Source organism: Hypomesus nipponensis, chromosome 15 (genome assembly GCF_054491055.1).
Source record: "Hypomesus nipponensis isolate SF chromosome 15, ASM5449105v1, whole genome shotgun sequence".
NCBI lineage: Eukaryota > Metazoa > Chordata > Actinopteri > Osmeriformes > Osmeridae > Hypomesus > Hypomesus nipponensis.
In genome coordinates, this window is record NC_140375.1 from 6114292 (window position 1) to 6135847 (window position 21556).

Sequence of the window (21556 nt, forward strand, 5' to 3'; positions counted from 1 at the left end):
TTGTTTGTTGAAAACAAATTCAATCTAAGCGCTCTTCGGTGACGTGGTTGATTACGTTACTGTTGATCATCTTCCCATCATCGTATAAAGCCCGCCCTGACAATTTCATTGGTCCGAACAGCTCCTGTTCAGGTATATTTTTTCCTCAACCGAGCCCTCCCCCCAGACCCAACTTCCCGACCAAATTTTTTTGTGGGCGGGGATAAGTTGGGCTGGCAGCCAGGCCAGACATTCAAAGCTGCAACCTCTTGATCTGTAGTTGAACGCTTTAACACTGAGATACACACATCCCCATGAGCCCAAGAGCTTTACGCAATTAAACTGATGCCATACTGATACACACTGGGTCATGATGGTCAGGATATGCCAGGATCACAGCAGCTATGATCCGTCGTCATCTTCCTCTCTGACCCTGGATTGCTGCCTCTCTTCAGCCTCGCTCACTCACCGCCTTTCTCTCTCTCGCTCTATTTTTCTTTTCTTTGCTTTCATCTTTCTCGTTCCCTCCCTCTGTGCCTCTCTATTTCTCCCTACACCTCCCCCTCTGTCTCTCCCTGCGTCCTTCTCTCTGTCCCTCAGCCTCCCCCCTCTATGTCTTTGCATCCATCTTCACCGTGGTTCTTTGCCCTCGTCTAACAGTGCCCCATGCAGAGGCGATTTGAAAAGCAGAGGGTGAAAGAGAGGGTCTGAAAGAGAGAGGGGAGAGAGAGAGAGAGAGAGAGAGAGAGAGAGAGAGAGAGAGAGAGAGAGAGTGTGTCCAACAGAGAAAGACACTTCGCTCTATTCATCCTCAGAGAAAATCACCCACAGAGAGAATCTACCGCGGAGAAGAAATTGAAAGAGAGAGCAAGAGTACGGGTGAGGGTGGGGGCATATCTTTCAGGATGTGAATAGAGGTTAACGGTAGGTGAACGAGGTATAGGTGTGTATGTGTGTGTGTATGTTAGAGGAAGGCAAGTGAAGGGGTTGAGGCGAGACGAGAAGTTGTGCAGAAGGAGAGAGAAGTTAGAGTAGTTGAGTCAGTGCGATTGTCTTGTGTTTGCATGAGGTTCATGCTGGTTCCTGCTGTTCTCATAAGTGCCTTCTGTCTGTACAGGTCCAGCTCTTGGCATTGACCATTTCTTGCTCCCCCGCTTGGCCAGCACATTGACAACATCGACGGCACTGCCCAAAAACTGTGCCAGTAATGCAGCGGCTCCCAGCAGCCCTCACACCCTGTCTGTCTTCCTATAGCGACATCGACCGCAAGAACTTCATAATACCAGTTCATGGATTCCTCCTCCTTCTCCTCTTCCCCCGCCCCCCTTCGTTCTCCTCCTTTTCCTCCTCTCAACCGTCCTCCCCTCCTCCTCTACCCTTTCCCCCACCGTCCCCCTCTTCCTCCCCTCCTCCTCCTTCTCCTCCTCCTATAGACTTCCCTGCTCCTCCCTCTCCTCCTCTCTACTTCCACTATCAGCTTCATTCTCCTTCATGCTCAGTTAGTCTACTCCCTCTGATACAGGAACGCACAACAATGGCCGACACGAGGGAAAAAGTAGCAGTGGGCTTGTGCAGCACAGCTCGCTAACGTGATCCTTGAGCCGCGGCACTTCCTCATTCCGACGGGACGGCCAATCACAATCAAGGTTGGCGTCGGGAGGTAACCACTTGCGTTTAGGAGCGGAGCGTTACATAACATCTGCTCCGTTCCAATCAGTGGTCGCATGCCAATATCCCGGGGTAACGACCTGGCACGACAAGTCTTCATTAGTAAGACAACCCACTTCCTGTGTGAGCCACACTGATTGGTTGTTAATCATTTTGGGGGCTGGCATGTAGGAGCGTTGGAGGCGGCTGTTGGTCCGATTCTATTTCATGGCTCGGCTCTCCATGGCTCGCACAGCGCGAGATTGACTAATTACAGCTGGAGGCTGTTGTTAGTACGCATCTTATACACCAGCACTAATACATACTCCCACTAAACTGTCTGGTCCTGTCTGCGCCATGTCTTGCCAGGCGCTGTCTAATGCTGGTCCTTTATAAACATCTCCTGCTAGGCCCATCTGCTCCTGGTTGGTCCTCACTACTGCCTGGTCCAGGTTTTGCTCCGTTCTGACCTTCTGGTCCAGGTCCGGATCCTCTTTAATAGTCATATTATAGTCGTTCAGAAGTCCTGCCTAACAGTGTGTGGTTCTATCCACTGTGGTCCTTGTCATCTCTTGTTCTAGTTTTGCTCAGTCCTGGGCGGTTAGTGCCTTGGTGTTGATTAACTCCCCAGGAGTCACAGAGGCAGGAACCTCCACCGCTCATGTCTGGAGGCAGGAAGCCTGTGATTCATCCTTAGACAAGCAAGCAAGTTAAGCTGTTAAGAAGAACACCGAGTGTCCTTTATCTGGCAGTGTGTGTGGGTGATGGTGCTAGGAGGCTTTGTGTGAGGGTGCTCATAGCCTTGGTGCAATGCATTCTCAAACCTTAGGTAGTGGGTGTACACAAGAAAATGTACGCAATATGCAAGTGTAATGGTTTACGTAACAATGTTGTACACAAGCAAGTGTGCAATACACAATGAGCCTGTGTAAACGTTTATGTAACAGTCTGTGTGTGTGTGTGTGTTTGTGTGAATCTGCCAGCGTGTGTTTTTGCATGTGTGAGTTTGCTGCCGTGTCTGTTCTCTGTGTGTGCTTTCTCTCAGCCCGGTCCAATTACACAAACAGGACAATTAGTCGATAGCGAAAGTGGCTGAGGATCCGTGTAGGAGTGATTATCAGCAGATAGATTCATCTGGTCTGAACATCTCTCCTGCCGAGTGTCAGCTCATTACTGCTGCGCCGAGTCTGCTGTGGACCTGCTGGGCCACCGTACTGTCTGTCTGTTTACTTCCCTCTCTGAAACCTGGGAAGAGCTGAAGGCCTTGTCCGTGACCAGAATCCCACATCGCTGTTCAACACCCGGAGAAACAGACACACTGGTCAGAGAATCAGTTTCCTGGAGACCGAAATGAAAATCAGTACACCAGTAAATCTCTCTGTGGGCTTCTGTGGACACCCCCTCCAGCATGAATGGAACACAGCGCAACAATTGGGACATGCGCACTTCCTGAATGTGAGTTTGCCGCAATCTGTTGCTATGGTGACTGCTACCATTGGTCAGATCTGACAGCTTAGCCAACCAATCGGACAGCACCCCAGGCAGATCCAAATGACCACTGTAGAGCGGTTTAAGAGGTTGAAATGATTACACTCTGATGTAAATGTTCTTGTTCGGGTGGAAATGGCAGTTAGGGAGTTCTAAGGACGACATTTGTTTCATTGGTGGCAGAAACTAAGTTATGTTCTAGGACAAATTCTGCAGACTATTACCAGGCTATAAAGGCTCTGCTCTGAAAGACTAAAATATAAAAATACTGAACGTACAACAACCAAAGATTTGATTGGATTTGATATCCCCATAGAGAAGAGGAACATGATAGCTGGCATTTGTTTTTCATCTCCACCAAGCTTAAACCAACACATTTGACTAATGTCAGTTTATGAGTGTGTTTATGATTAATTGCAATTCAAACTGAAGCGTCTAATTTGAACTAATGCATTTAACTGTTAAATAAGTGTTTCCTTGAAGAAGCTCACAGTATCTCCTGCCTTATTCATCCCTTCTGACAGGACCCTTTTCTTTCCCGACAGATGGAAACTGACAGGCATTCAGCTAGCCAAACATAAACAGATGTGTATTACTAAGCAGCCAACCAGACACATAAACAGACATTGCTCACCTGTAGACCAGAGCATCATCCACAGAGCTGTTGTACTGGACTTGGTACATGCGAACAGCTGGTACCGCTTTTTGGCTTGGCCAGCGGATCAGGGCCGAGGTCCCTGTCAGTTCCACCAGAACCACCCTCTGTTCCTGTCCCCTGGTGTCATTGCCCCCCCCTCCCCCGGCCGTCGCCTTGGGGGTGAGGATGGGGGGAGGCTCTCGAACACGGCTGGTACTGTTCGCCAGGTGGGGCAGCGGGCTGACCACCAGCTCCACAGTTCCGGTAGATTCCCCCGCCGCGTTGGATGCGATGCAGGTGAAAGTACCCGAGTCCTTCACGGAGGTGATGTTGATCTCCAGGCTGCCGTTGCTGAAGGTGAGGAACCTGGAGGAGTTGGAGATGAGGCGTCCGTCCGGGGAGATCCAGTGGACCTCCGGTTCGGGGTCGCCGTTGGCCTTGCACCTCAGGCTGGTGGGTTGGCCCTCCATGGAGAGCATGCGAGGCGACTTCCGAGTCATGACCGGGGGGTCACAGATGAATTCCTCCTCAGAGATGGTCCAGAAGTACTTGGCAGAGAGATCTGGCGGCGAGGCGCAGGTCTCCAGGTCGTCCTCGCGGGTCAGCCTCCGAAGCCACAGAAGCTCACAGTTACAGTGGAGCGGGTTTCCCCCGAAGCTCATCACCAGTGAGGTGAGAGGGGAACCTTTGGACTTGGCGTAGACGGGGATCCTGAGGAACAGAGGGTCTGGAGGGATCTTCTTCAGCTTGTTGGAGGTCATGTCCAGACGAGCGAGCTTGTGCAGGTTGGTGAAGACGCCCTGAGGAACGTTCTCGATCAGGTTGTGGTCCATGTTCAGGGTGTTGACGTTGGTTAGGCGCCCGATGGTTTCCCAGGGGATCTCCGCCAGGTTGTTGTAGGACAGGTCCAGGTCCTCCAGGGTGGACACAAAGTCGTCGAAGGCGTGCGGCGACACGCTGTGCAGCTGGTTGTTGCTCAGGATCAGGTGACGCAGGTTGGTCAGGCCCCGGAAGTGGTCGTCCCTAACGACGGTGAGGCGGTTGCTGTCCAGGTGCAGCGCGCGGAGCCTCTTGAGGTCCTCGAAGGCGTAGGGCAGGATCTGGCTGATTGTGTTGCGCGACAGCGTCAGGTGCAACAGGCTGGTCATGTTGGCGAAGTCGCGCTTCCTCACGGCCGTAATGAAGTTCTCCGTCAGGCGCAGCTCCACCGTCCGCCGGTCAATCGCCGTGGGGACAAACAGCAGGCCCGTCTTGGCGCAGAGGATGGCGAGTGAGGGCGACAGGTTCTGGCACATGCAGCGCTTGGGGCACAGCTGCCCCCTGGTGGTCACGACCAGCATCAGCAGGGAGAAGATCAGCCGCTCCATCCTCCTGCGGCTCGCTGGGGAAAACTGAAACACAGACGGGGAAGAGCTACGGTCAGATCATTTCGATATGTGCTGTGTGCATATGTTCACTGCTACAGGACACTGGAGCTGACGCAAGCAAGATCATGGTTGGACCAGATAAGATGTGTCAGGTGGATAAGGAGCAGTTGGAGAACTGGTACCCTCATGAGACAGGTGCAGACAACTGGTCAAGTTAATGAAGTCTCGAGGAGGTATAGATGCCTCAACTAGATATGCCAGAGAAAATTGCAACTCAAAGGAGAAAGGAACAGAGAGATTTTTGTAGATAATGATTTTTGGAAAGCTGAAACCAAGCTGGAGGACAAATACTATGGCTGGATCTAAGAAATTGGATCGCAATGTAACTATGGTCAGTATATAGAGGAAAAAAGATAGACAGGTGCAGACCGTTCACCTTATCCTGATATTCCCTCCAGTACAAAACCAATCAGACAGCGAAGCCCTATGACTATGACTGGTGAAGGACAGGCCAATCACACCGTGATGTATGGTATATCAGTGTTGATACAAAGCATCTAATCCCAGAGTGACATCTGTACTGAGATGACCTTGTTCATAGGATTATCTTCCTCGTTTCTGAAAGACACAAGAAATGAGCCTTTGAATGAATCTTTTAATTGCATTTAAGTAAACAGTATTTCCTTCCTCTGCATGTTTCTAAATTCATAGAAATATTAATGTATCAACGGCTTGATTGACTCCCCAGGAGTAGACTCAGTAGAGCCAAAGAGCAGATAATGGGAGGAAAAAAGGGTGCAATTAAAGAACTTGGAGAACATCTTTTTGTAACAGTGGGCTAAACATACCATCTGTTAGCTCCCTGTCTAGCCATTCATCCCAGCAGGAACACCATCTAAATCTCTCTGGAAATCAGTATTTAAACTTCCCCTACATCCCATGGTGCACAGGAAATATTAACTTCAAATTATAACACTTAGTCAGATCAACAACACTGTGTGAATGTGTAACATACTGTAGTAACGTTTCATTTTTTAGGAAAGTGCACACATGCATTTCACACCTCGATGAACTTGCATAGCACTTAACAGCTAATAATGGACACCAACAACAAGGTGGCTGGCTATTCTCTTTTCTGCTCCACTTTTCTGCTACTCCAACAAAATCCTATTAAATATATAATGGTGGTAACACTGTTCTCATAGCACTATAAATTAAACACAGTAGTCAAGATAACATTACACGTCCTATAAGTGGTCTCCCTCTCTCTCTCTCTCTCTTGCAAGATTTTATGAAGCCAATTGCTCTATCTCCAGTTATTAAGCTGACACCTCATACAGTACCAAGGCAGGAACAGCTATATAACATAGTAGTATGATCTCATGGTCTACTGGAGGCCATAACGCAGCCCATTGTTTTGTTTTAGAGGAAGCCAATAAAACCAGGAAGTGGAAAGGAAGCCAATATAAGCAGGAAGTGGGTACTGTAGGAAATGGGTGATGCTTCCATTGTGCTGTATTTTATGACCACTGTGGTATGAAAGATTGATATAGCCTGTGGATATCAGACAGTTCATAGTATATCACAGTAGATTGTATTACATGGTAATACGGCAGTGTTGGATTGTTTCACCGCTGCATCTGTGACCTGTGACGAATTAAAGAAACAAAGAGTTGAGAAAGGTTAGTGTCAAGGAGGTAAGAGAACAGAATGAGGCTATAGGGGAGATAAGGAGAACAGAGCAGTGGGCTGAATGTTGCAAAGACAACAGTTCAGAGGAGCAATGAGGAAAAAAAGTTAAATGAGGAGATGAAGAGTGCAGCTATAACACACTTCCATTGTTGAATTAATAATGACGTCAGCAGCTTTGCACATGATAAGAGTAGACTTATACACAACAATACTGCAACACAACACAGTCTTACAAATCCTCTTATTTACTTCATTACGAGTAGCACTTTGTGGTGGAGGTAGCACTCAATCTCTTTTTTTCTCTCTCTCCTTTTCTGCCTCACTCTGTCCATGTACAGTATATCAGCTACATTCTGAATCCTGTGGTTAAGTTACATATCAAAATATTCAGTGGTAGCTACCGTGTGCTTGTTAGCATGTTTGCTAATTTTCCTTTATTCACCTATTAGCATTTTCGCTTATCGACTGTTGTATGCTTATTAGCATGTTAGCTGATCTTCTGTGGCACAATTGTTAGAAGGATAGCTAATATTCTGTGGTGCGGTTGTTAACACGTAGCTAATCTACTGTTGTACACCTTCTAGCCTTTGAACTAATCATCTGTGGTAGCCCTATGCCTGTTTGTCTGCCTTACACAGATAGCAGGCCACTAGCTAGATATGCAATTCTTAAGACAGGGCCCTCTCCATGGTACAGATCCCCCAAGAGAAGCGCCAATACCAGTGAGCCAGGGTTCAACTCCCCAGGGTCACCACAGAGACAAGGGACTGTCCACGCTGCTGAGCTTATTTACGGGACCAGCTCCATGACCTCGCCACAAGTCCCAGGATCCTTCACTCCCCTCAATGGAGATAGATTAGGCTCTCTGCTGTGGAGTGGAACGGCTGGCTGCCTCCCGAGATGTGTGTGTGTGTGTGTGTGAGAGAGTTTGGTGTGCGCACCGCTCTCTGAGGACCGAGTAGAGCAAGAATAGAGAGAATGTGGAGAACATAACTTGCCGTTGCCCCAGACTCTCAGGCCGAGCTTACAACATCTTATCTCTCCCTTTTCCCCTTTCCTCCGATCCCTACTTTCACCCTCCCCTCTCCTGTATCTCTCCCTCTCCTCTTTCTAAACCCTTCCCTTCGTCATGTGATACTCCATTCCGCTCCTATTGCCTCTGCCTCTCAGATGGGTTATATTGAAGGCTAATGAATAATTAAACATGACATGAAGAGCAGTAAAACTGTCCTTCCAGACTCCTGTGTACATGATACATTACAGAACCCTTCCCAGCTAAAACCATGATACTCAGTCATGCTTTTGCATACATCAGTGTCAGGATCCAGGTAGTATTGTGAAATAAGAAGCAAGGTCAAGGCTAAACAGTGGAGATTAGTACTGCATGTTTAGTTGCCCTGGGGCTTAGAGGACTAGACAAGGACCATGACCAGATTATTCCTGCAAAAGGTTGCCCGGAACCTTAGAAGGCTCAGGCTCCGACACTGGCTGTCGACCAATCATGGCCTGATTACAGTCCCGTGGCAGAGTGGATTTTGACCAATCAAAATCATTGTTTTTTGGCTGAAAAGATGAAAACCAATCAGGCTGTCGTGAATCGCGAGAGTCCAATTGTTGTGAAGCACCATCTATCTCCCTCGTAATGACTCCATGTTGCTACGACAACCGTGTTTGTGCGTGGTATTATTCAGGTCTGTGAAGCCGTCGTCCATCAAGCTCTGGAAGCTGGTACCTGGGAGGCCCCCTGAAACGTCAGACAGAGATATATGCATGTTTGTTTAATGAGCTCCTAATATCTCAGCTCAAACTGTCAATTTTCCGTAGCCTCACAAGCTAGATCCGATGGCAGGGCTCCAGAAAGACTGGAGACTTACATAGCCGGTCTACCAAGGACCCATGGGAAACATGATGGGCTACCCATCAAAGATCTACACTCTAAACTGCTGGATCAATAACAATAACCATATAACCAGTTGTTGTGCATCTGCAGATTACAGTTTGAGCTTCGGCTGATTCTAAAGGACCCTTCAGAATAAAAGCATGTTCTGTCCGTACACAGGGTCAGCTCTGAAGGATGATCTTCAGTTCTCGCAGATACACAATCAGGGGTATAAGCACTAGAGAGAAAATACCATAAATATCTCCTGGCAGCTTCTAGCCTGGCAGGGTTGGCCGGAGCAGAGCCAGTCCATTAGACCAGGAGGTTGCATCCAGCACCCTCTTCCCATTACCCTCCTCCCCTCCTCAGATGGAGGGAGCCAGGGATGAACAAAGGAGTGGAGGGGGTCTGGGGGGAGAGAAACAAAGTGCTTCAAAAGAGGAGAGCATTTATCAAGACGCCCGAGCACGCCTCACTGCGATTGGTCAGGGGAAGCCTTCGGAGCGCACTCCGAGGGTCTTGTCTCATAGCAACGGCAAATGAACAGATAGACAGAGAGGTCTGAAGGAGGGGGGGTGCTTGGATTGGGTTTCAAAGCCTGTAAATTGTACATGTGGAGACGGTGTTGATGGTGCCAAGGGTGAAAAGGTGGATGCAGAGGTAGGGAGTCAGAGTGACACTGCCACAGAGAGCGATGCTAATCAAAACACAGCTTTTGTCAGTGCTACAGAGATGGACTAACACACTACTGAACTACAGATCAGTCTGAGACACATACAAAACTCTATTAAACCACACAGAAACTCACTGACCCACACTAACCCACACTCAACTACACTAAGTACACTTATTGAACACTCCCACACACTAAACCACACTTAACTAAGAGACGTAAACCCACACCAAATTGCGGTGTGGACCAAACCCAACTTACGCACTAGCCCAGACTAACCTATGCTAACCCACACTCAACCACACTCAACCACTAGCCCAGACTAACCTATGCTAACCCACACTCAACCACACTCAACCACTAGCCCAGACTAACCTATGCTAACCCACACTCAACCACACTCAACCACTAGCCCAGACAAGCCCAAATTAAATCTAACCAGTATTCAATCTTATGAACGCAATATCTCTGATGATTTGCTTTAGTTCTTCAGAGGCATATCCTCTATCTGACACTCTCCATGAGGTATCTAATATACAGGAGGATATGATGGCAGTCTGTTCCTGCCTTAGTAAAAAGAGTAATGTTCCCAATACTTTCTATAAACCACCACCAAAGTATCAGAATGTGTATATATAAACACACACACAATATTCAGTAGATTCTTCCTTGAAAACAAGGGTCTACCTTGAACTTTCAAAGCAACTTATAATAACCATCATTATTCCACTTCCTATGATCCCAAACATTCATCACTGTGTTCCAGCTATGCAGTAGACACAGCTCTGGATCTAATCTCATTAACGACTCTGGTTGATGTGAGGAAACAGGGCCGCAAGGAGGACAGTGTGGCCCCCTGCAGAGGGAGACCTCAGTCTGAAGCAAGTCTCTCCCCACAGCCCACTAAATGGATGTTAAATCAAAGCAGGAGTCTAAATGCTCCGTGGCTGTGGTCTGAATGTGGTCACTCTTGCTGGTGGGGGTGTCTTTGAACGTCGCTTTGCACCAAGAGGGGGATGGATGGGAGGGAAAAGACTTGTGTGTGTGCGTGTGTGTGTGTGCATGTGTGTGTGTGTGTGGAGGGGGGTGGGGGGGTGAGAGTCAGGCTGCTTGGCAGTCAGCAGATAGGGTTTGGAGGCGGAGGGAAGGCAGGAGGTAGAGGTAGGAACGAAGGCAGGAGGGCATGGAGATAGATGGAGGGAGGGAGGGAGGGATGGAGGAAGAGGGAAGCTACTTGATAGTCAACAGAGCCCACTGGGCTCCATTCATGATCGCAGCATGCAGCTGTCTCCGTGGGCCCCTCTCTTTGAAGAGACCTCGCCAACTAGCTCGATAATCTGCTGCTTAGAGAAAAGTAACCCAATAGAAATATACTTAAGCAAAACTATTATTCTGCTTTAAGCTCACACTAGCCCTTCTGGCTGTGTATATTAGACTAACTAAACATTTCTGTTTTTTAAGAGCACTAACTCCATTTGAATTGGAGGCTACTTCACAAGACAGAAGGCAAAATGAATTTTCTAGCGAACCATAACAATTCCGTATACAGTTTCTAGAACACTAACGACATTCCTTATGCAGTTTCTAGAACACCAAATAATTTTCATACACAGTTTGAGGACAGAAGAAGTATGCAGAAGAAGAAACAGAATGTTTACAGAAGTAAAAAGGCTGCATAGAGAACAGTCTTTGTTGCATTGGTTTGGCATTGAATGTGTCATTTCAAAATGAGCTTCTCACAACAGGCTCTTGCATAAGTATCCGTCCGTCTGTCAACACGGAACCCACTTGAATACATCGACGTAGAGGAATCACAACGCCGTTCAAATTATTCATTTTTTTATCGCACCTTTTTCCCTGCTCACACTGCACCTCCTATTTCCTCCCAGAATGCTTATCTCTGCCGACAGGTGTGGAGGAAAAGTCACAGCCAGGCCAAATGGCTTTGAGGTACAGACTTACAGTAGATTTCATTTGAAGTCAGAAGTCGGAGAATGAGGTCTGTTTGTTTTTGTCACAGAGTCCCCCTCTAATCATTTGTGTGTGTGTGCTTGAGAATGTGTGTGTGTGTGCCTGAGAATGTGTGTGTGTGTGACTGAGAATGTGTGTGTAGTACAGAGACTGTACTGGATGTCAGTGAATGAAACAGTGATGAGAGATGAGACAGAGTCCTGATAGGACAGGAAGGAAGTGCAACAGTATGTGACTGATCTGTCAATTATTTGACAATTTATTGCATCAACAACATCTTGGAAAAATACTCTGAAAATGTACTGATCTCCAGTTCCTCGGAACGACAAATTAACTTATGTCTCTCTCTCTCTCTCTCTCTCTCTCTCTCTGTCTCTCTCTCTCTCTCTCTCTCTCTCTCTCTCTCTCTCTCTCTCTCTCTCTCTCTCTCTCTCTCTCTCTCTCTCTCTCTCTCTCTCTCTCTCTCTCTCTCTCTCTTTAAATTTATGTCTCTTTTTTTAATCTGTCTTGTGTTCTCTCTCTCCTTCTCTCTCTTTATCTCACTTGGTCTTTTTCCTTTCCCTCCTCACTCAGTGAACTTTGTCAAGACGAGCACAACTGCCTGTCTTCCGGTGTTGACCTGTAGACCTGTCTGTCTTTCTGTTGATGCCCCAAGAGACCTCCTGGTATTTCTACCACAACACAACCCTCTCCAATGACACTAATGATGTATAAATGGAGGGAGGGCGGATGCGCAAACTGGTTCCTGTTCTAAGAGTAGTAAATGTCAAATACTCCGCTGTCACAGGGGTGACAGATAGAGGTTCAAATGCAGGAGACGGATACCACGAGACCAATAGGACGCACTGCTGGTCTTACACTCGCTAGGAATGCTAATCTCTGATAAGAACTCCTTGTGGTATCACTGGAACAAAACCAGACATGTATATACCGAATCGGGCACATCTATGCATGCAGGCTTTAGTTTGATGGGATCATAGGGTCTGGTCAGTCGTAGTTGTGTAGGGAACATACCTCTATCAGGTGTGTCTTGGCTGGTGGAGGATCTTCATGAAGATAGTGGTAGAGTGGAGGCGCTGGAGAAGAGAGTCATCGAGGAGGGGAAACAGCAGCTGACAGGTGTGTTCTGGGGCATGAAGAGGAGGGCAGGGGGGCAGAGAGCCCCAGGGGCATCAGGGAGACAGATTTGGACACCAATCAGGAGTCAGAATCCAGGTGTATAGGTGGGAGAAAGGACCTGGGGGAAGGACAGAGGAGGAAACAGGAAATGGTCACTTGACAGGAAGTACATGTTTTAAAAAAGGACACTGATTCACTTCAAAATAAGCTACAGGGTTGAAGAATGGTGGTGAAGAGAGGAGGTGAAGAGACTGGGAGAAGACACGGAGGAGCAGAGAAGAAGAGCAGAGAAGAAGAGCAGAGAAGAAGAGCAGAGAAGAGGAGCAGAGAAGAGGAGCAGAGAAGAAGAGCAGAGAAGAAGAGCAGAGAAGAGGAGCAGAGAAGAGGAGCAGAGAAGAGGAGCAGAGAAGAGGAGCAGAGAAGAGGAGCAGAGAAGAAGAGCAGAGGAGGGGGAAATGAAGTGAAAGGCTCGTTCAGGCATGGGACTCGGGCAGCGCACGTCATCCGCTCATTACTACACCTGCGTGAGCAGCACAAGCCCATCGGACCACGCCCTATAAGGCATTAAAGGCATTACAAAACATCCTTGAGGGTTTAGGTTGGTTGAGGGGCAGTTCTATGGGCGTATGTGAAGCCCTCTGTGACATGCTTGCGTTTAAAAAGGTCTATACAAAATCATTTGATTTGATTTGATTTGATACGCACACACTCACCCGCACCTTCACCATCCCCTTCTCCCCCTTGCTGTCTGTATGTTCTATCTTTCAGGGGGATTTTATTACTATTACTCCCTGCCTCATATTTAATGTAAGTATGTGGAGGACGCAGGGGGTGCTTCCCTTAGATCATCCACTCCGCCAAAGTCAAACCTATTTCCATGTCCATGGTTATCAATACATGCTCAAATCTAATATGTGAGTGTCTTGACTGAACTGTAAATGGCCACCGCCTCCCGCCTCAGACAGGCTGCCTTTGAACTCCTGTACTTGCTGCTGAAAACAAGCCCTGGAGAAACACATTAGCATGGCTGAGGTGGGAAAAACACCAAACATGTGCATAGTAATGAAGCAGTGAAGCACTGTCACGGCCTTCCCAATAAAGAAACAAAAACAGGCACAGACACACACACACACACACACAGGCACAGGCACACACCCACTTAAACTTCCCATAAACAAACGGCCAGCGGTGATCTCAGGGGTTATTTGAATAGCTGACCTGGTGTTGTTTACAGCTTTAAACAGCTCATCAAGATTAAAAAATAAAGCCTTTTATTTTCACAGGCATTTGCATTTACATTTACACATTAGGACCAACTTTCTCCATATCTTTTTCTGTTCTTTCTCTTCCTCTCTCACCCTCTTCCCCTCCCCTCCTCTTCTCTCCCCTGCCTCTCCTCCTCCCCCTACCCTACCCATCCAATCCTCTTCCCCCTCCTCCAGCCACCCACCCTCCTCTTTCCTTCCCCTCCTTCACCCACCCTCCCCCTCCTATTTCCCTCTCCTCCTCCCCAACCCCTGTTAACCTCTTCTTAGTGATATGAGCAGTAATTACTGTCGGAAGCAAAAAACAATTTTCCTTGTAAACATCTGCATGTCAGTCCTTTTAAATCAGCTGTTTTTACAGGCTGTTTCAGGGCTGAGCTTTATAAACATGCATTGGCCGGAAATAAAAAGCAGAGTTGATATTTTACCAGTCACATCTCTGACAGCAAATTTTTACATTTAAGTACACATTTAATGTAGCAGGCACCTTCATCCATCCAGGTGGGGATTTATAACCCTAAATCTCTTGATCTGCAGTCAAGCCTCGAACACTGAGCAACACCTATATGAATATATATACCGTATGAATATGTAATATACTGTATATATACAGGCACATTTGCAGGGGTCCTTTAGTAAACAAAAAATCCAAACTTGACATTTCAATTACAGTAATGTTCCGTGTGGCACTACTCAGCTTGGGGAGGTCGGAGGTGGGTCTCTCGTCGCCCTGACAGCAGTCATGGACACCTCAGAAAGTGAAAACAGCCAGAAATAAGATCCCTCTGCCTCGGGTAATTATTTCTGGTTCTCCTCTCATCCAGATCCTGCAGAGCTTCAGTTTCTGGTGTTGGGTTTCAGACGGAGACTGCACTGAGGTGAGGTGCAGTGTCTGGCTGCTAATGGCTAAACAGAGCACTGCAGTACTGTAGATCTGGGTCAAACTCACAGTATGGTACACACCTGTCTGTCTGTTTCTCCCTCTCAATCCCTCCCTCTCAATCCCTCTCTCTCAATCCCTCTCTCTCTCTCTCTCTCTCTCTCTCTCTCTCTCTCTCTCTCTCTCTCTCTCTTGCTCTCTCTCTTGCTCTCTCTCTGTCTCTGTCTCTCTCTCTCTATCTATAAACATATATGTATAGTGTATAATGTATAGTGTATGAATATGCATATATCCCTCTGCCTCTCTCCCTCTATCTCTCTGTCACGGTCTGCCACAATGCCAATCCCCACACCGTCTCATCCTACCTCTCTCCACCCCTTTCCTCTCATCCCTCCTGTTTCCTCCCCCACTCGCTCCCACTCCTCCTTCCCCCCAGCAGTGTTTCAGTGGGGAAGAAGAATCCTCTGTTCTGTGATTCATTCCTGGCTGCTACATGGATGTGTGCTCTGTAGACATGCCTCTGGCTTTCTCCATGGGCCATGTGACCAGACCCGGTGGTGTGTGTGTGGGTAATGACAGTTCAAAAACAACAGGGTCAATGTATCATGGAACCTGAATGGCTTCTGGGCTGATGATCTCCCACTGCTCTCTCAATCCCCCTCTCTCTCTCTCTCTCTCTCTCTCTCTCTCTCTCTCTCTCTCTCTCTCTCTCTCTCTCTCTCTCTCTCTCTCTCTCTCTCTCTCTCTCTCTCTCTCTCTCGCTCTCATGTGTGTTATGTGTGTCACTTGTGTGTGTGTGTGTGAGGCTGCCTCTTCTTCAGCCCAGGCAAGGTGGTCTGAGCGAGGGGGAGTTAACATGCACACACTGACGCTCAGAGTACACAGTTGCCCCTGCCAAGTAGATTACAGATTATGATTTGTATACAGGCGAGTTACAGAAGAATTACACTGGACTGTCAATTTAGTTTCTAGTTTAAGACTAGCCCTAGATGACTCTAAAACAGATGACTTAGCATTGTGCTTGGTAGATTCAGGCCTTCCCTTGTGCAGCATATTGTGTGGAAGTGAATTTCTCATGGACACAGACATGGGACCAGCTTTGGGAAAATCAAAATATTCCAGTCGATGCCAAGATGAACAAAATATGGCCTTTAAGTGCATTTGTGCATTGTCTGTTAGTTTCATTATGTACAATTTTGTTGAAAATACCATATTTCTTTGAATAAACTCTGCACCAAAAATGAATGTTGAGTAATAAACGCCGCCCTCGAATAAACGCTGCACCCAAAAAATCAGAAAAGTCATTTAATTGGTTAAATTCAACCCAAGTATTAATTACACATAATACATAATACATAGTACATAATTTTTTCTGCACAGCTTTCTGTATAAACATTTAGGCATGCTGCTTCAAATTTTTCCACAATGCAAACACTATTAGAGACAGTTGTATTACCAACGCACACCTAATTGATAGCCAATGAGAAAGGGAGTTGCCGCACTCATAGACAAACAAAGAATAGACAAGGAGGTCAGCGGTAGTAAATTAAACTTGGATTTGTAGCTGCATGATTCATTTGTCAATTGTCACAACGCCAGCAACAAAGTTGTCTATGCTACAATATAATAGAACGAATAAATGCTGATACAAAAATGAACGTTATTTAATAAACACAGTGGCGTTTATTCAAAAAAATACGATAATAGATTTTTACAAAGTATTGTGTGATAACTTGTATGATTGTTCCCATACTTAGGAGCGACAATTAGCGACCAGCCAAGGTTAGTGCAGGCTGGTTCATAGGTCTGTGTCTGACATTAGGCAGTCGTTGGTGTTGATGAGGTGGGACAAGTCCCAGATGCCTGGGCCTGCTCATTGGAGCGTATCCCTCCACCGCCTGCTGTTAGGCTGTGCTGAGGCAGGATCTAGAGCCTGATCTGTTCTCAGTTCAAAAGTAATGCTCTGGTGCAAACAGTGATCCTTACCTTCAGTGTCCACCTACTACTGTCTGCCTGCCTGCCTGCCTGCCTGCCTGCCTGCCTGCCTGCCTGCCTGCCTGCCTGCCTGCCTGCCTGCCTGCCTGCCTGCCTGCCTGCCTGCCTGCCTGCCTGCCTGCCTGTGTCTGTCTGTCTGTGTCTGTCTGTCTGTCTGTCTGTCTGTCAGTCAGTCAGTCAGTCTGTCTGTCTGTTTGCCTGCCTGCCTGCCTGCCTGCCTGCCTGCCTGTTTGCCTGCCTGCCTGCCTGCCTGCCTGCCTGCCTGCCTGCCTGCCTGCCTGCTTGCCTGCCTGCCTGCCTGCCTGCCTGCCTGCCTGCCTGCCTGCCTGCCTGCCTGCCTGCCTGCCTGCCTGCCTGCCTGCCTGTCTGCTTGCTTGCTTGCATGTCAGTCTGTCTGCTCTCAGTGTTGGTTTGTCTCTCTGCATAGCTGATTGTCTGAGACAAGCTCCTCCAGCTGCAAAAGATTTGGCAACAAATCCAGCTGACCTTTTAGTGGGCTAAGGACAGAGGCTCAACACATTCACCCATTTACCCTGTCTGCTTTCCTCCCCCTCCTCTCCTCTCTCCACACCTTGTTCTCTCTCCCTCCTCTCTTCTCTCCACCTCTCCCTCCTCTCTTTTCTCCACCTCTCCCTCCTCCCCCCCTCTCTCCCTCGTTCTCTCTCTACTTCTCAGAGTGTGAAGCTTGTTTCTTCTACAGATGGGAAAGAACGGCACTCTTGTTTCATAAACACACAAACCTCCATCTGATCCTTAATCCAGTGATTCTCCCCAAATCGTTCTATTTCATCTCTCTGTCATGTTATCCACCCCATCTCTGAGATCAAACCTTCTCTTTCAGTTTGACCTTGGGATGTCCTCCACCACATCCTCCCTTCCTCCTTTCATCCTCCCTCTCTTTTTCTCTCCATCCCTCTCTCCTTCCATATCATACTTCATACCTCCCTACCTCCCGACCTCGTTCTCTTTCTCTCTCCATCCTTCCCTCTGTCCCTCTTTCTCTCTCCTCAACACACTTGCTATCACCCTACCTGTCTCCCTCCCTTCCCCTCTCCATCATTCTCCCTATCCCTCCCTCTATATGTCCTTATTTCCCTCCATACCCTCTCCTCCCCTCTCTCCCTCACTTCCTCCCTCCATCTCTCCCTCCCTCTTTCTCTCCTTGTTACTCCTTCTCTCCTTCCCTGATTCCCTCAATCAGCCTTGCCTGAGGTTGAAAATCCATCCTTAATTTATTCATGATACATTTGTATTTTTATTTTAGAGGAAACTCTCCCATGGTCTGGTCCAGTAATGAAGCGGGCCTCCTCTCCCCACGTCACTTTCAGCTAACGAGAGCTCAGACAGCTAGTGAGACACGAGCCGCCTTGAGGACCCCAATCATTATAGACGGGCAACGAGCGCGGACGGCCTAATGGTGATCCCTGGTGGAGCGTGGAACAGCCTCATCACCTCTTCACACACGCTCCGCACACACACACACACAAATGTATAGTGTGCAACACACACACGTACTCCACACTCCCCACACACAGATGTAAGGCTGGGTGTCAAACCTGCCCCCACCTCTCATATGCTAAAGTCTGGAGTTTCTGGACGGTCTCAACTTGATGGCTCTCACACCCCATTCAAGATGTGGTCTGATTGGTTGGTCTTGTGTATAAAGGGAATTGTAATGCATTGTTCTTTGGATTCTTCATCTCCTGAGACCTTCTCCTCAGTTCTGCCTTGTCCTACTGTCCTACTCCTTCCTCACCTCTTGCTTTCTCTCTGATTTACAATGATCATGGTAGAGTAGGTAAGATTGAAAACTTTCATATTGTAACATGTTTGCCTTGTAATTGATTTCATTCATTTGCAAAGTTATTAAATACCTATTTCACTTAACCGTACTTTGACCATTCTTGCTCTGATTTAACCCATAGAGTCAAATACCTGGAATTCTATTGGTATTGGCATTATTTAGTTCATGCTAATACACTGTTCAGTTTCCCATCTTCCTTTAAACCATAGGGGAATTAGTTTTGGTTGTTTGGACAATATTTACCCCCCTACAGTTTTGGTGACCCCGACGACGTGATATGTTTCGAGCAATTCAGTTACAGTTAGGCAAACCGGCGTTTCAAACCATGGTGCGGTGAGTAAGCATTTACAAATGTACATTAATTGTGTTCCACCTGGTTCTGTTGGTAAAAGCCTATTACTGGTTTCTGATATTAGCTCCTGCATGAAATGAACAAAAATGGAATGGGAAACTGAAGTTAACAAATTACTAAACCTATGGGAAGAAGTTAGCGTTAACCGAACGTTATCTCAATTGAGCAAGAAAGACAAGAACGGTCTTAAAATTGATTTTACGCTAGCTGAAATAATTGAACATTGGCGAACTGTAGGAGTCCATAAAAAGAAAGCAGAAAAGAAACAAACATTGAAGATTACTGTACATTTAATTGGCAAATGTCTTCTCAACTCTGTCCTCAAAGCAGCGACACCTTTTAGTGCCACAAGGCAACACACCGCTAATAAAAGCAGTGAAGAGACCAGCCATGCTGGCTCACATTCTACTAATGAGTGTTCAGACACAGAGAGTGGAATTGGTGCGCAAATTCCCAAACCGCGTTCTACAAAGAACCGTCGTGCTCCTGATCCGCCACGCATTGCTGCCATAAAAATGGCGACAGAGGCAAAACCCAAGCCCCAGCAGCCCCATCATATACAGTGTAACTTCTGTAAAAGACAAGGACACACCGAAATGCGATGTTGGGATCTTGGCAGAAATATGCCTATTCCACCCACACGCTTGTTTTATGCTAACAACAAAGTTAGATTTTGTCGTGCTTGTCTAAGAAGTGGTCACACTGAGTCCAAATGTTGGGATCTGGGAAAGGGTAGGCCTCCCCCATTTTTCATGCAGCATAAGCTGAGCCTTTATCAAGACAACCAAATCTTAAACTTTTTAACGTGATTGCATGCAATTTCAACTATCTTTTACATTTACTTAATTCAGGTCCAAATTGTGATATTGCTACATTCCTACTGTATTACCCCTGTGTTTAGTCTTTGTTGTAGTTCAAAGATTCGTTGGGGACAGTTTATTTGTTGCTGCTCCAGTTCCTTTAGCTGCATATGCATAGCGCATATGGTTTGTCCATCCATGAGTTCCTATGTTGGTTTGTGTGGATGAGATTTGGGTATTGTGGATCAGTATGTACCTTTGTGTGTTTTATAGAGTTGGTGGTAAATGTTCTAGGTTTTAGCTAAACTCGCAATGGTTCCTGACCTGTAAATGTAGATTGGTATAACTTGTCTGTGTAATTTGTGTTTTGTTTATTTTGGACCCAAGAACGCTTTTGTTTTAATTGCCATTTTCATCTGCTAGATGATATGTTTGTGTACCTCTCATCTATCAAAAGGGAGGACTGTTGTTCACCTATTTTTTCCATTTGAGTTTTAGGACACTGTCTCACTAATTTCCATTTGTATCCAATCCGACTCACTCAGACCCCAGACCACTCCAAACTTTACCATTTTCATTGTTAACCAAGTGCTGTGCTCCAATTGTGTTCTGCTGTAACAGGACAAGAACGTAAGTAGCAGGAATATGCTAACCAAGGGCACGTCTGCATGCCAATACAAAGGTTCTTCCAAGTGATCCTCTGAGCATTAGCCATGATCCAAAATTGGTCCTCTGAGCACTAGCCATGATCCAAAAGTGATCCTCTGAGCAATAGCCATGACCATTAGAATCTCAATGCTGACCTGTCTGCAATCAAGTTCCTTTTCCTATGGGTGCAGGTTATCACACGATGAACACTGCAGCTTTTGCTGTGCTTTTGTGTCCAAGAGGGAGGATTGTAAGGCTGGGTGTCAAACCTGCCCCCACCTCTCATATGCTAAAGTCTGGAGTTTCTGGACGGTCTCAACTTGATGGCTCTCACACCCCATTCAAGATGTGGTCTGATTGGTTGGTCTTGTGTATAAAGGGAATTGTAATGCATTGTTCTTTGGATTCTTCATCTCCTGAGACCTTCTCCTCAGTTCTGCCTTGTCCTACTGTCCTACTCCTTCCTCACCTCTTGCTTTCTCTCTGATTTACAATGATCATGGTAGAGTAGGTAAGATTGAAAACTTTCATATTGTAACATGTTTGCCTTGTAATTGATTTCATTCATTTGCAAAGTTATTAAATACCTATTTCACTTAACCGTACTTTGACCATTCTTGCTCTGATTTAACCCATAGAGTCAAATACCTGGAATTCTATTGGTATTGGCATTATTTAGTTCATGCTAATACACTGTTCAGTTTCCCATCTTCCTTTAAACCATAGGGGAATTAGTTTTGGTTGTTTGGACAATATTTACCCCCCTACACAGACATGTACTGTACATCACACACACACACACACACACACGCATCCTGGCCAGACTGGTCTTTCTCCCCCAGTTGGTTTCTCACACAAACTCTGGCAGAGAAGCATATTATGTTCCTCCTCTTAGCTCTCTGACACTAAACTAATAATGTGTTGAACTATCTTTCTCTTTGTCTCTCCCACACTCGCTCCCTCTCTCCACTCCACTTTGCTCTCTCACCTTTCTCTGGGGTGAGAGAGAGAAATTAGATAAAGAAAAGAGTACAGTATAGGAGAAGAGAGAGAAGGAGAGAAAAGAGGGAATAAATAAAAGTAGCAATGTGGAGGAAGTATACAAGGAAAATGGAAATGGTTGAACCCCCACACCAGACACACACACACACCCACACCACAGCTGGTATAGAGGGCAGTACCCCCTGATGATTTCTCATTAAAAGTCTTCATTCAGGTTATTGATTTGTCGTTTGGCAGAACCCTGAGATAAACGCTGTCTCTCTCAGACTTGTTGTGATCAGCACCAGAGGGAGACGTTTTACTGCAACGTGATCAATAAAACCACACACACACACACTCACGCACACACGCTTTTAGG

General features: G+C 46.7%; 1 protein-coding gene across 1 annotated transcript in view; it reads right to left on the bottom strand.

The window, feature by feature from the left end:
- Positions 1–21556, bottom strand: part of LOC146257180 (leucine-rich repeat and fibronectin type III domain-containing protein 1-like protein) — a 54132-nt gene that overhangs the window by 15373 nt on the left and 17203 nt on the right. The window contains exons 2-3 of the mRNA XM_084674709.1: positions 12348–12570; positions 3749–5142 (exon numbers count right to left, since the gene is read on the bottom strand). Of these exons, the coding sequence (XP_084530835.1) occupies positions 3749–5118 (1370 nt within the window). The 5' untranslated portion in view covers positions 5119–5142; positions 12348–12570. The remainder of the gene's footprint in view (positions 1–3748; positions 5143–12347; positions 12571–21556) is intronic.